We start from the raw sequence: 13,197 nt of genomic DNA on the forward strand, positions 1-13,197 counted from the left end.
GGCAGCGCTCCCGGCTCTGATTGGCCGAGCGCGCACACCCGGCACGCAGCTGGGCGCGGTGATTGGACGAGGCCGAAAACTTTCCTCCAATGAGCGCCGTCACTGCAGCTCCCGTCCGGACAGGACAGGACAGGACAGGGGCAGGGGAGCTGCACGGTGGAGGCACTGAGTGTGTGTTGTTAGTGTGTGAAACCAGTCTCCAAACCCGTTCATGTGATGAAGGAACTGGGGGGAAAAAGTGGAATAAACGATGAATAATTATTTAGTTAATGTGATGAATTAACAGCAGGTCTGCACAGAAGCACACAGTGTGGTGGTAGCTACACGTGTGAGCGTTTCCACCTACATTAATGTCAAATTTATCATCTTTAATTCCTACTTTTTAAAGATTAACATAATAAATAGTCTGTGGAAAGTAGGTTACATTGACTTTTAGTGTGGAATTACAAATATAAACTCAACTTTTTTAATGTAACTCAGTGCAAATGAGAATAAAAATGCAGCTTATACATTATATGATATTTTAGCATCGCATACCAGCACCAAAATGATGACAAACAACAAAAACAAGTCTCAACAAAATCTGACAACTTTTTTGATTAAAATATAATTATTACAGTTGCACTGTTTTGCATTAGGATTATTTTTCATTGTTTTATATTTTACCAAAACCTCCAAACATAATATAATTTAAAGCAAGGTAAAGAATAGGCTACATCCAGATATATTCAGCCACATAGAAACAGTAGCTGTATAATTTACCTTATTTACTTTCAATGCTTTACTTCATCCTTTCCTCCCTCGCTGATAAAAACAAAAACACATCCATCACTCAGATCCAGTCTGGCACTAATCTGTGCGTATAAAACAACGTCTCCAAACTGTCCAAGTGCGTGCTATCGCGCGCGACCCCTAATTTGTTTCCACCCCACGGCCTCGTATATGACACAAATGGTGCTAAAGTGTGTGCACCTCAAGGAATTTATTGTAGAGGTTTTTTTTTTTTTTTGTCAGGGCTGAGCACCAAGCCAGCCGAGGACAGTCTGGAGGGGTGGTGGGGGGCTGGCAGGGGGTGGTGGGGGGCGTGCGCCACAGCAGGATACGACGCCAGGGCGGCCGTAAAGCACCAGTCCTGTCTAGCTCCTCCACCGGCCACCGTAGAGAGAAAGGTGCGTGTTCATGTCCCAAAACAATAAAAATAAATCCAATAATCAGCATTTAGTATATCACAGATAACGAGAGTTAGAGCAGCAGCCGCATCTCTGTGTCCCTCCGCGCGGGGTCACAGCATCCTTTAGTCCCTCTAATCAATCACTGAGGCAAAGGTTCCGCTCCTGCGCTTTGAACCGGGACAAAAGCTGTCCATCAACCCGGAGAGAAGACAATCCCGTCCTCTGCGCCATTTGAGCCAAAGTGGATCCTCGGACCGGTGCGACGCAGCAGAGGAGCTTCCTCTTTTTTCTTTTTTTTTCTCTTTTTTTTTTATTGGGAAAAAAGTTTGTTGAATTAAATTTGCAGCCATGAAGAACCTCCTGATTCAAATTTAGTTTTTGTCATTAATTTAATTTCACTCATGGATGTTGTTGGACACATGGCGGCACCACGGGAACTGGGTCAGCCAGCCCCATCTTCATGTCAATCAAGCGCGGTTTAAACCTCGTGTAACCAATGTGCAACCAAGGTTAAACATAAAAAAAAAACAGCTGTAAAGTGGTAAACATCTGTATTTGTCAAAACAGAAACCCTGAAACTTTTCTTGTGGCTCATGCAAAACTAAAAGCGTATAAAAGCCCCCCCAGCACCTGATCTGCCCCTTTCATCTCCCACTCACCCTGCTCACCTACTGTAGCTGTAACAACGGGGGTCACTGTCATTCACCTTTTATTTAAGAAAAGAGAGGATACCCCCACCGCAGGTTATAAGTAGGTTTCAATTAACATTCACCTCTGATGAAACGCACTTCAAATGTTGTCTTTACTGTCAGAAAGAAGAACGCAGGCGGACAATGAAGGACGCTGGGTTTAAAATAAGCAGCGGGACCGGGGGGTCTTTCACCTGCTAAGGAGGATGAGGATGTCATCATAGGCGTCATTTACGCTGGGGACGCTGGGGACATGTCCCCACCACTTTTTGTCAAGAACAATTTTGTCCCCACCACAAAATTAACTTAACATTATCCTAATGAAGAATGACGTTGATAAACTATGACAAAATAGGCAGCTGAAACAGTGTGCACGGCGCAGAGCTTCTGCCGGAGCGAACTCGCAACAATGTAGCTTCGATTAAAGAGTTCTAGCCCAGAGCGGCGCGCTGCGCGCGTCCTCGCAGGCGCTTGGCTGGTTACACAGGGAGCTGCTTCTCTCTCTCCGCGCCGGTAAAACATCAACCACTCGTCTGTACTCGGTTTTCCACACACACAGGTCTGTCTCTAGCTCTGTATGTATGGATGTGTGTGTGTGTCTCCTGTGCAGACGCAACTGACAAATATTTATAGACGGACAAGCAACAACTTCATTACCGGCGGTAATCATCATTTTATTTTGAAAATCGCCTTTTCTGTGCCCGACTTCCTGTCTATATGCTTAATGTTTGGGTGCAAAGTCACTGTTAACGAAATCAACATCTAATCTGTCCCTTCAAAATAAAGTTTGTAACGTGTCTGTTTGGAGCAGCTGCTGACAGTGACAGTTCCTCATCACTAAGAATCTAAAAAAAAAAATAAAAAAAAGCTCGTCCTGCCGCATCAGGTCCAGGGTCCAGGCTTAAACACTTAAACACTGGTCGGACCTGGTCGGGTCTTTGCACATTTATTTGCTCAAACTTGGAGCCAGACCCGGTCCACTAGGAGACCAGAGTCTGGTTGAGAACGGTAGTCTTTGACGGTCTGGGAAACGGTGTCAGCCAGGTGCGGTAAGTGCGGTGCGGCGGGGGTAATTGTCCCCACCACTTTTCAAAGTAAACTGACGCCCTTGGATGTCATTATCATCCTCCGGGCTGCGAGATTATTATCATGCGCATTGAATGAACCCTGCGAGTTGCCATAACAGCGCTTCAAAGGCTGCAGGGAAATGTGAGTTTGTTTTAAACAGATTTTTACATTTGTAATAAACCAGATGAGCTTCATTATTACCGTGTTGTGTGTGGGTGTATGTGTGTGTGTCTGTGTGTGGGTTAGCCCCTATAAATCACACAACACAAGTAAGTGCTGCACGGCTTTTTACAGGATGAATATGTGAAGCGGTTTGAGTAAAAGTTGAGTTATTATAGACAATAAAAGCTGCGAGTTATTTCACTTTCTCACATTTGGAGGAGGGGGGAAAAAAACATCAGTTTTTACGCACGCGAACGTGACGATTGGGGAGTGTCAGTGATCTTAGTGAAACTGGATATTACAGCCCAAACAAAAAAAAAGAAAGAAACTGGGGTTGGGGTGGTGGTGGTGTGTGTGTGTGTGGGGGGGGGGGGGGGGGGGGGGAGCAAATGGAAAACAGAGAGTGAGGCATGATGCATACCGCGGCCCTTTCTTTTAAAAGGCGACACTGAATCTCCGTGTCCAATCCATTACCGGGGGGATGAAATTCAAAGTCAAGAAATCTCGCTTGATGAGAAATAAATTAGTTGCATCACATGCTCTGCTCTGCTCCGCGTGGAGGGGCCCAGCCTTCACAAACAACACACAACACATATTTTGTCAAATCAATTAGTTTCCAATGCGCCAGTGATGATGCTGCTGCTGCAGCCTCATAATTAACAGGCTGCACTAATAAGGGTGATGATGATGACGTGGTCACATGCTGCGTCATGGACTTTTAGACTTAACTGTTTTTGTGCTTTATTTCAATATTTTACCAAAGATATTCTAATATATTCACACTTTATTGGAGTAACCTACTTTATTTAGACCGTTTTCATAAAGTAAAATGCCTTTATACGTCTTCCTGTGGAGACAGTATAGGCCTTTAGACTAACTATTATACTACTTAGTATTACTTAGTATACTATTGTGTATTTATGATACCACCTCTACACTATATAGAGATGTATTACTTTTTAAAAAACTTTTATCAAAGCTTAAAATCTGGCATCCTTCTTGTTTAATGTATCTCATCATCATTTTTAAATGCTACTGTGGCCTATTTTATACAGTTAGATTAATATGCTACAAGTATTTCATATAATAACATAAATAGTTAATTAAAAATACAATAATCATAGCTGGATGTGAATAAATGAGAAGGAAAAACATAAATACATAAGTCTTGACTAAAAACAGTGGAGTGTTTTTTTTTTTTTAGTTCAACTTACAGAAACTGTAAAAGCAGCTCGTTATAACAGACCTAAATATCTAATGAGAGGCATTAAATTCATTGGCTTTAGCACCGTAACAACGTGTCATCTGATTTTGTTTGTTGTCATGGCTAATTTGTAAACACATATTTGCCTCCAACTATTTTCCAGTAGCCTAATCAGTGTAACTGTGGCTAATTGAAAAATACAGCCAAGGCCCTCCATACAATAGGCTTTAGTGTTGATGCTGCCACACTCGAACCGACCAATCAGAGAGCAGGGATTTATTTACATGGAGAGAAGAAGTAGAAGGAGGTAGCCTATACATATATTCCTTTATATGTGTGTGTTTGTGTTTATGGAGCAAGGAAGCTTTGGTCAATACATGATGTGGAGTGTGTGCGTGTGTAAAGGCCTCAATAGTGACCAGTGATTAGACGGTGAATGGTCAACACTGGGTTTTATCTAATCTGTGTGTGTGTGTGTGAGGAAAAGCTCGTTGCTGAATGGCCTAATTGATATAAAAGTAAATGGGAGCTTTGTGAAAACCACATAAACACATATGACAAATCTCCGCCTGTGATATTAACAGCACATCAGCACATCCAGCCCCGTATTGAAAAATGTATTTACTTTTAATCAAGCCTTCAGCCGCTGCCACCACCACCAGAAGTTTACACAACTCAGACCTACATGAGAAATGCAACCAGGCTGAACGAGTGGGCTGGGATTTCCCTTTTTTTTATTTTTATTTAATAGCATGTAGCATCCTTTGTCTTCCAGTAGGGGGCATATTTGATGCACAGCAGGATGCTAACTGTGTCAAGCTGGCCCATATTCAATTTATATTACCAGTCATTATGTAAGAGGGAGCAAGCATGGTGATGGTGATGAGGATGATGATGAGGATGAGGCTCGGTCTCTATGGCTACCAGCTGTGATGCTCCAGGAGAGATAATGACAGCGCTGGGTCTCATCACGTTTGTCTTTATTACTGAAATGTGTTGTATGTTTGTAAAACAGCACATAAAGAAGAAAGAACAGTTTCTCTGTGCAAATACATTTTGGTAACTTCATCATCAACAACAACCACAGATTCTCATTTAAAAACCAAACAACATTGTTTTTATGTTTTGTTTTTGTCTAGGTCCTCTGAAATAAATACAATATGCTCACTTTTTTTCAGTCAAAGGTAAATACCCCGTTACTTGTGTCAAATAAGGGGGGAAAGTGCATTGTTTAGAAGTTAGGAGAGGGAGGGAGGGAGGGGTAAAGGTTGAGCAGGATGATTGAAGCAAGCATTGGAGGTTGAGGGGAGCTCATGTTGAACTGTTATATTCTGCTTTTTGTTTTCCCCCCTCCTTTCTTATAGTGCAATGAGGTAGGGACATATCAAAGTTAAACTCTGCATGGTGTCCGAATCTTCTTCTTCACTAAATCTTTTTTTAGAGAAGGTCCCAGAGGAGTGCAAAAAAAAAAATCGCAAATCTCAGTTTGATAGTCTTTATACTCTGTGTCTGACTTTGTTTTTTGCCACATTCAAGAATTACCAATAAATAAATGGTCTAGATTGTACATACACAGGATTGACCAGCCGTTCACAGTTCATATCAGAATAAGAAGTATATAGGCCTTGAGTTGTAGCTTGTTTAGTCTGGAGCTAATCCCAACCTTTCCCATATAAAGTGAATTATATTAGCACAGTTCAGTGATTGCATTGCGTTAACAAAGGACTTGTATGTAGAAGGTGCTGCTTTTCTGATTCTGATCTGCTTTTCCAGAGGTAATAATTATCCTTATCCTTATCATTATCATTACGACTCCTGATGATCTCTGAGGAACCAGAGTGGAGGTTTGTCTTTCTGTATTTTTTCTCACCATGGCGGTCTGATTGATCCCACACCACGTGGCTCTGAGAGAAACAGGAAGTACGTAGCTGAAACTTGGACCTGTTCGAACACTTTAACGGACACACATGTGTCTTCTTTAACCTTCCTCCAAAGCCAGGTGCAAGAAAAAAAAAGAAAGGAAAGCTGGAAACCCTGTTTTTCACTACCGATATGTAGATAATGTGACAGGAGGAGGAGGAGGAGGAGGAAATCCCTGCCGACACCCCCCGGCTGGGTGCTGTCAGTGGTGGGAGCCCCCGTGCATGATTACAGTGAAGTTTTTTTTTTTTGCTTGGTTCAGCAATGAGGTGAGGCACAGGAGTCAGGAGACACTACATCATCCCTTACCATTAAAAAACAAAAACAAAAGAAGGAAACACAACATAAAAACGAAAGAAGCCTTGACCTCTCAGTAGCCTAACATGCACAAAAGTTTAGCCAAACACAGGTTTTTCTTAAAAAATCACAAGCCAGCTTTTTTGTGTGTGTCATGTTTTCCCTTTGCCTTGGAAGAGGTGCAGTAATGAAAACAGTGCCATCCTGTATAAGATAAGTTAAAGCACGAGGGTTCAGGAGAGGTACCAATCACCACCAACACCACCGCCTCCACCTCTCTGTGTGTGGACTATTTACAGTTTGGATGTCTTTTTTTTGTTTTGTTTTGTTGTATTTTTTTGCAACAGGGACAAACGAGCCTCCATCACAAACCAAAACATCCACCACCTAGGAGTGAACATAGCTATAACGCCAGATATCTGTACAATACGATACGTGTGTGTATGTGTATGTGTGTGTGTGTTGAGATATAAGAGTGAATCATCATCATCATCATGGACAGTTATCATACAGTGAGTGGCATAGTGGGATATGCATATCATTTAGCAGGACAAGGGGGAGACGGGGGAGGAGGAGGGAGGAGGGTGTCAAACCCTGGAAATGAAACACTTCACATTCAGTCATCAAACCAGCTGCATCTCAGACCAACACCAAGGAGGGAGGAGAGGAGAGGAGAGGAGAGGAGGAGGGTTGGGTTGAGTCTGAAGTTCACTCCTCAAGACGCCCATCAGCTGGGCTCTGTTCTGCAAATTCAAGTGCATATAATAACTTATAAGGGGGGGTGAAAACAAAAAGAAAAACAAGATTATCATCAAGGATCATGTCGGCCTATTGCTCCAAACAACATGAAGGCCTGTGGGTGTTTGCTATACTGATCAAAAAGGCCGTTCTGGACGAGATTTATTCCTATAGAAAAAGTAAAGGGAGCAGGAGTTATCAGTTGTCAGTATTATGTACAGAACCACCACACAGCCACAGCACAACATCTCCATCAATAGTCTGAGCCTCCAGCAGCAGCCTCCCTTCCCTCCCTGCATCCCCTCCTGCAGCCTATATCTATCAGGCGTTTCTCCGGGAGTTACTGGTGGCGGAGGCGCGGCCTGTCTCATGGTCCGGTCTGTATTTGAGCCAGCAGATGAGCCATGTGACGACCACCGAGAACATGGCCAGGATGCTGGCCACCGACAGGCAGATGGGTCCGGCCGGCGACGGAGGAATGCTGTGGCTGTGCACGAAGATCAGGCCCATGAAGAGCAACACCAGCATGGACAGGAAGGAGAAGATCACGCAGACGCAGCCGGTGGTCAGGGCGACCCTCTTGCAGCTCTGACAGCTGTCGTAGCGCACCGAGTCCTGGGAGAGGGTCGTGGCCGTGGACACCGTGGTGGACGGGGTCGCCTGGCTCTGGCTCTGGCTGGTGGACGTCCCAGACGCCTCCTCCCGGCGGAGGGCGACCAGGGCTGGGTGCAGCGGCGGAGGGTACGGCGGCAGCGCGTCCTGAGGCAGGGGGTCCGAGTCGATGTAGAGCGGAAAATCCTCCGTCACCTTGGTGTTGTTGGGCAGGTTTTGTATCCGATAATCCGGCACCGGCGTCCGGTGGCGACAGACGGGGCAGCTGATGCGCCATGGCCGCTCCTCCCGGAGGTGAAGCGTGTTCAGGCACTCCTCGCAAAACGTGTGCAGGCACTCGAGGATCTTAGGAGCCCGGCGGTCAAGGTCGAAGTAATTGTAGCAGATTTTGCACTCGTACTCCTCGTAGGGAAACGAGGCCTCGCCGGGGGGTTCCGCTCCGTTTGATGCCAGATCTACCTCTGCCATGTCATCTTTCGCCATTCACATTCTCCGGTGAACACAAAGGGAGCTGGCGGACAGATGCTGATGACGGTGCACGTCTCTCCTCCTCTCCCCCTCCTCTCCTCCCCGCTCATTGAAACGCCATCATCATCATTCCCGCAGATATTTGTGTGGATGTTTTCATGTTTAATCCCCCCTCGGCGTCCTTTATGCTGCTGCTGCTGCTGCTGCTGCTGCTGCTGCTGCTGCTAAACGATCGGGATCCCGTTTAAATATTAAAAAGCTCGCATTTCGTGTCAGGCTGTGTGGGAATAGATGATGTAATGGTGGTGACTCCGATGCGAGGGCTCATCCAACCAGAGCATCCCACAAAACACAGAGAGAGAGAGATGGAGAGAGAAGGGGAGAGAGAGGCGGCGATGTGTCGCCTTAAAGTCCCGTTAGAGAGAGAGAGAGAGAGAGAGAGAGAGAGAGTTGTTGTTTTCTGTGCAGGAAGCAGCGATGATGACAGCCAAGCTCGCGCGCAATCACGTAGCCCGACATCACGCCGGAGACAATAGGATGCGCTAATTTGGTCAAACGGTGGGCGTCAATTCACTGTTTCCTGTAACAAAGAGCAGCTGAACTCACACAATGTACCCAGTAAACTTTACAAACACACACACACAAATACACACTTATATAGGCCTACTGTCACAGCCTTTAATCCAGGATGTGCTTGTACAAACCAGGGGGGGGGGGGGGGGGGGGTCTGATGAGGAGGAACAGATCTGGCTTTACTTTATTTGTTTATTTGGGACAGTGCACATTAATGGTAATAAAAGCATGTAATTGTACCGGATTGTAGCAAAAGTGCTAATTTCCATCCGGAGTCCCATGACGTTAAAACAGATCAATGACAATACACATAATAATGTAGACAACATAAGGACAACAAGAGGACTCAAACACGTTCCATGGTTAGGGGGACCATAGGAGTTTCTGGGAGATGAAGTGCAAAAAGAATTCATCACTGACGGCTAAATGAAGAACAGTGACAGTGATGTGCATCCTAAGATTAGAAAGCTGTCTTTAAGAACATATTCTGATAATACCAGTGAATGCTGAACATGTATGAATGGAAACCTTCAACAGGAGGTCAGAAGCAGCTCATACAATTCCAGGAAAGATGGTTGACACTTAATGACAGTTGTTACACCTTTTACCTTTAAGGTAAAAGGTGTAACAACTGTCCCCACCCCTGTCAGCCATTGTTTGACCAGCTGTACCACCATGGTGGTTTAAAATAAACATTGATGAAATTACTCATATTTTACCTAAGAACCTGCTCTTTCATCATATTCATCTTACCTAATTCAAACTTCAACGGTATCGATAGACCTGGTCCAAAATATTAGTTTTTGACCTAAAAAAGTGTTTTTTGGCTGTAAAACCTACACACTTATTGACACAGCCATGCAAATTCACATGCAATGTCAAGGAATGAGTGGGTACACATGATATTGATCACATAACTCTAATGTTATCCCTTATTGGTGAAAGTGATGCTGATACAACCATCCCTTTGTTACAACCATCCCCGGTCTCGCCTAACAGTTAAGTGTAGTATGTATTGTTGGAGTTAAATTGAGCCAAAAGTCACATAAACTATCATGTAAACCAGGGGTCTCAAACTCAAATGAGCTGGGGGCCACTGCTGGCACTGTCATGCAGTGGAGGGCCACTTCAATGTTCGAGACAAGTATAAAAAAAAAAAATCACAAATATTTCTGAAAACGGGGTTTGTTTTTCAAATATTGTATGATAAATAGGGCTGTCAAATTATTTAAAATTTTAATCGCGATTCATCTCAAAATTTCCTGAGTTAATTGCAATTAATCCATCTCTTTCTTTTTTGCTTGAAATAACAGCAATATGAATGGAAAGCATAAGAAACATCCAGATCTGGGTGTTTCTTATGCTTTCCATTCATGGTATTTAAAAATCAGTTGTCAGAGAGAGAGAGCAGCCTCATTTTGTGATAAGAAGATCAAGTTCTCTAGTGTAGGAACTTGAGGAGAAAAAACATATGCAGGTTTTCTGTAAGACTATATCTGTAAGACAATAAGTGTGTAGGTTTTACAGCCAAAAACTAATATTTTGGACCAAGCCTAAATTTTGACATGATATTGATACCGTTGAAGTTTGAATTAGGACTTAGGTAACTTGTATAAGATGAAAGAACAGGTTCTTAGGTAAAATATGAGTAATTTCATCAAAGTTTATTTTAAACCACCATGGTGGTACAGCTAGTCAAACAATGGCTGACAGGGGTGGGGATGGTTGTTACACCTTTTACCTTTGTTGTTTTATTACTCTAAGTGTCATTAAGTGTCACCGTCTTTCCTGGAATTGTATGATCTGCTTCTGACCTCCTGTTGAAGATTACCATTCATACATGTTCAGCATTCACTGGTATTATCAGAATATGATATCATACTGAACCATAGGAAGATGCTTTTAGTGTTGGAACATTCATGTTTTTTTGGTTTGGTCTCAGTTTTTAGTTTTTAATCTCACTGTTACAATTTACCCCAGGTTGTGTTACAACCTACCCTCGTAGTGGGGTAGGTTAAAAACTTCGCAAAAAGTATTGCGAGATCTCGCAAAAACAATGTTTCCCTCCATGTCCCTTTAGGGGCTCCATACTCAGACACACATCCACATGTATATATACGCTAAAATTTGTTCTATAAGGGTCTGACCGGGTCGGACTGCTTGTCAGACGTATATGTCTATGGTCAGAAACCCCGGACCAAGGATGGCGGCACTATTGACATACGCTGAGAAGCAGAAGGCGGCATCTAGTCAGTATGTATATCTATGGTCGCGCACAACCACAACAACAGCAACAACAGCAACAACAACATCCTCCTACAAATGCACGATCGTCGGTGTGACGTGCAGACCGCAGTGGGACGACTCCTCAGTCCATTAGTTTCATGTCTCAGACCGGATCATGTAAATCCAACTGCAGAAATATCCGGGGGACAGGAGCGTCGCGGTAATCAAAGTAACTCACACACACACACACATCTGTGAGGTCACTGTCTTTGGTCACGTCTGGAGAGAAGCAACTTCTCTGTTTCCCCAAACTACGGAGCGGCCCGAGGTTAGCACGTTAATCGCGCGTTAAAAAAAAATAGTGCCGTTAAAAGCATTTTGCCTTACTTTTTATGTCAAGATGCGGGACGGATGTAGGGCGGCCGTGGGCCAGAAGTGGCCCCCGGGCCGGGAGTTTGAGACCCCTGATTGTAAACTGCATCACATGACCCGTTTATAAAAGTGTGAACTGGTTCAAAGTTAACTAGAGTTAGACTTCATTTAATCTGCTGATAGACTGTCATTTCTGCTTTTCAGCTGTAAACGACCCTCCGTTGTTAATTAATAAAGTGAGTTTCACATTAATGTCTTTATGGGTTTTTACAGTGGTGACCGACCTGTGAAGAGTTAACACATTAGAGCTGATTGAAGTCTTTCATATACAGTAACAGGACCAGGGAAAGAGACTGTGTGCGATGCTCTGTGATCTGCAGGAGCTACATCTATATTAAGGAGGAGGAGGAAACTACAGGTATAATACAAAAATACCAATGAAGTTACAGCTTCTGGACATAATGGTTTATTATGTGAATAATATGTGACAAATTAAAGGAAAACCCAACATGACGTGTTTTGTTTGAGGGATGACTTTCCTCTCACCTGGTGTTTTGATGGTGATGATGATGATGATGATGATAATGATTATGATGATGGTGATGATGGTGGAGGAGAGTACTCATTAACAGGCGATTCACATTTCAGTTACCTCATACACCTACTTTGGACAGGGACACTGTGATTCTGTATCCTCCTATGTTATTTCCCCTGTTTCCATATAAGTGATGTAAGATGTGAAGAGACGAGTGCATTAAAGTTTTTCTTTCATAGCAGGGAAGAAATGAAACCATAGGGCTGCATAATTCATCATAATGTAATGCAAGTGCAATATTTAGGTCTCAGAAGCTGTATATTTTGTGATAAATGTGTCACAAAATTGTGTATTACTGTAATCATTATAGAGCCTCTGCTTTAAATGGGGTTGTGTATTGTCATAGAGAATAATTCACATAATAATAACGGCTGCAAAATTAAAGGTGAAATGTGTCATAACATTGCTGTGCATTGTTAGAAGTGTAAGTGTCATTATTAATACACTTATATAAGTGTAAAAGGGATATTTTTTGGAAGTGAAAATGAACCATTCACAATGAATCCCAATATCTGCCCATGTTATTGCATTATGATGTTTTTACATATCCCGCAGCACTAATAAACACACACTATCATGTAACCTAGTGCATGCATGCATGAATCACTGTTACCTTGCATTTCATTTCCCTACACCCAGATATTAACAGTGCTCATGGCTCTGCAGCACAATGACAAGAACAGAATAAATTGTTGCTGTTGTTTTTGTCAGTCATCTGGGTGTTTGCTGCTTTGGCTTCAGATCACAGCGCTGACAGATTAAGATGAAAATGATTAATGAGAAGGTGAAGCCAACATTTCTGATTTGTGCCCAGAAAAACACTGAATGGCCTGCAGGTAAAACTCCTTCACCTTATGTCGTAATCTTACCGTGTTTCTATATTTTCATCTTTATTTCTATTTTTTATTGTTTTTAAAACCTTATTTCTCTGGGTGATGTAAAGAGACAAGGTCCACAGAGACCTAAGCAATAAATCTGTCTCCCCTCCTCGCTATACATCAGTCTGTGTGTTTTTTTACCATCACTATGACCGATATTTCGGTACTTAAAACACTTTTTCACACAAAACACACAATTCCCAAAACAGTTAATTTCATGCTC

At 43.1% G+C, this 13,197-nt stretch overlaps 1 protein-coding gene across 1 annotated transcript; it reads right to left on the reverse strand.

Annotated features, from left to right (window-relative positions):
- Nucleotides 1-7,571: 7,571 nt before the first annotated feature.
- rnf228 (ring finger protein 228) lies at nucleotides 7,572-8,345 on the reverse strand (the record flags this gene model as incomplete). Its single annotated transcript, XM_083984667.1, has 1 exon — nucleotides 7,572-8,345. The coding sequence occupies one exon, from the start codon at nucleotides 8,343-8,345 to the stop codon at nucleotides 7,572-7,574; it is 774 nt and encodes a 257-aa protein (XP_083840793.1).
- Between the last annotated feature and the right edge of the window lie 4,852 nt (nucleotides 8,346-13,197).

The sequence above is a fragment of the Trachurus trachurus genome, assembly GCF_905171665.1.
Source record: "Trachurus trachurus genome assembly, chromosome: 13".
In the NCBI taxonomy this organism is placed as follows: Eukaryota; Metazoa; Chordata; class Actinopteri; order Carangiformes; family Carangidae; genus Trachurus; species Trachurus trachurus.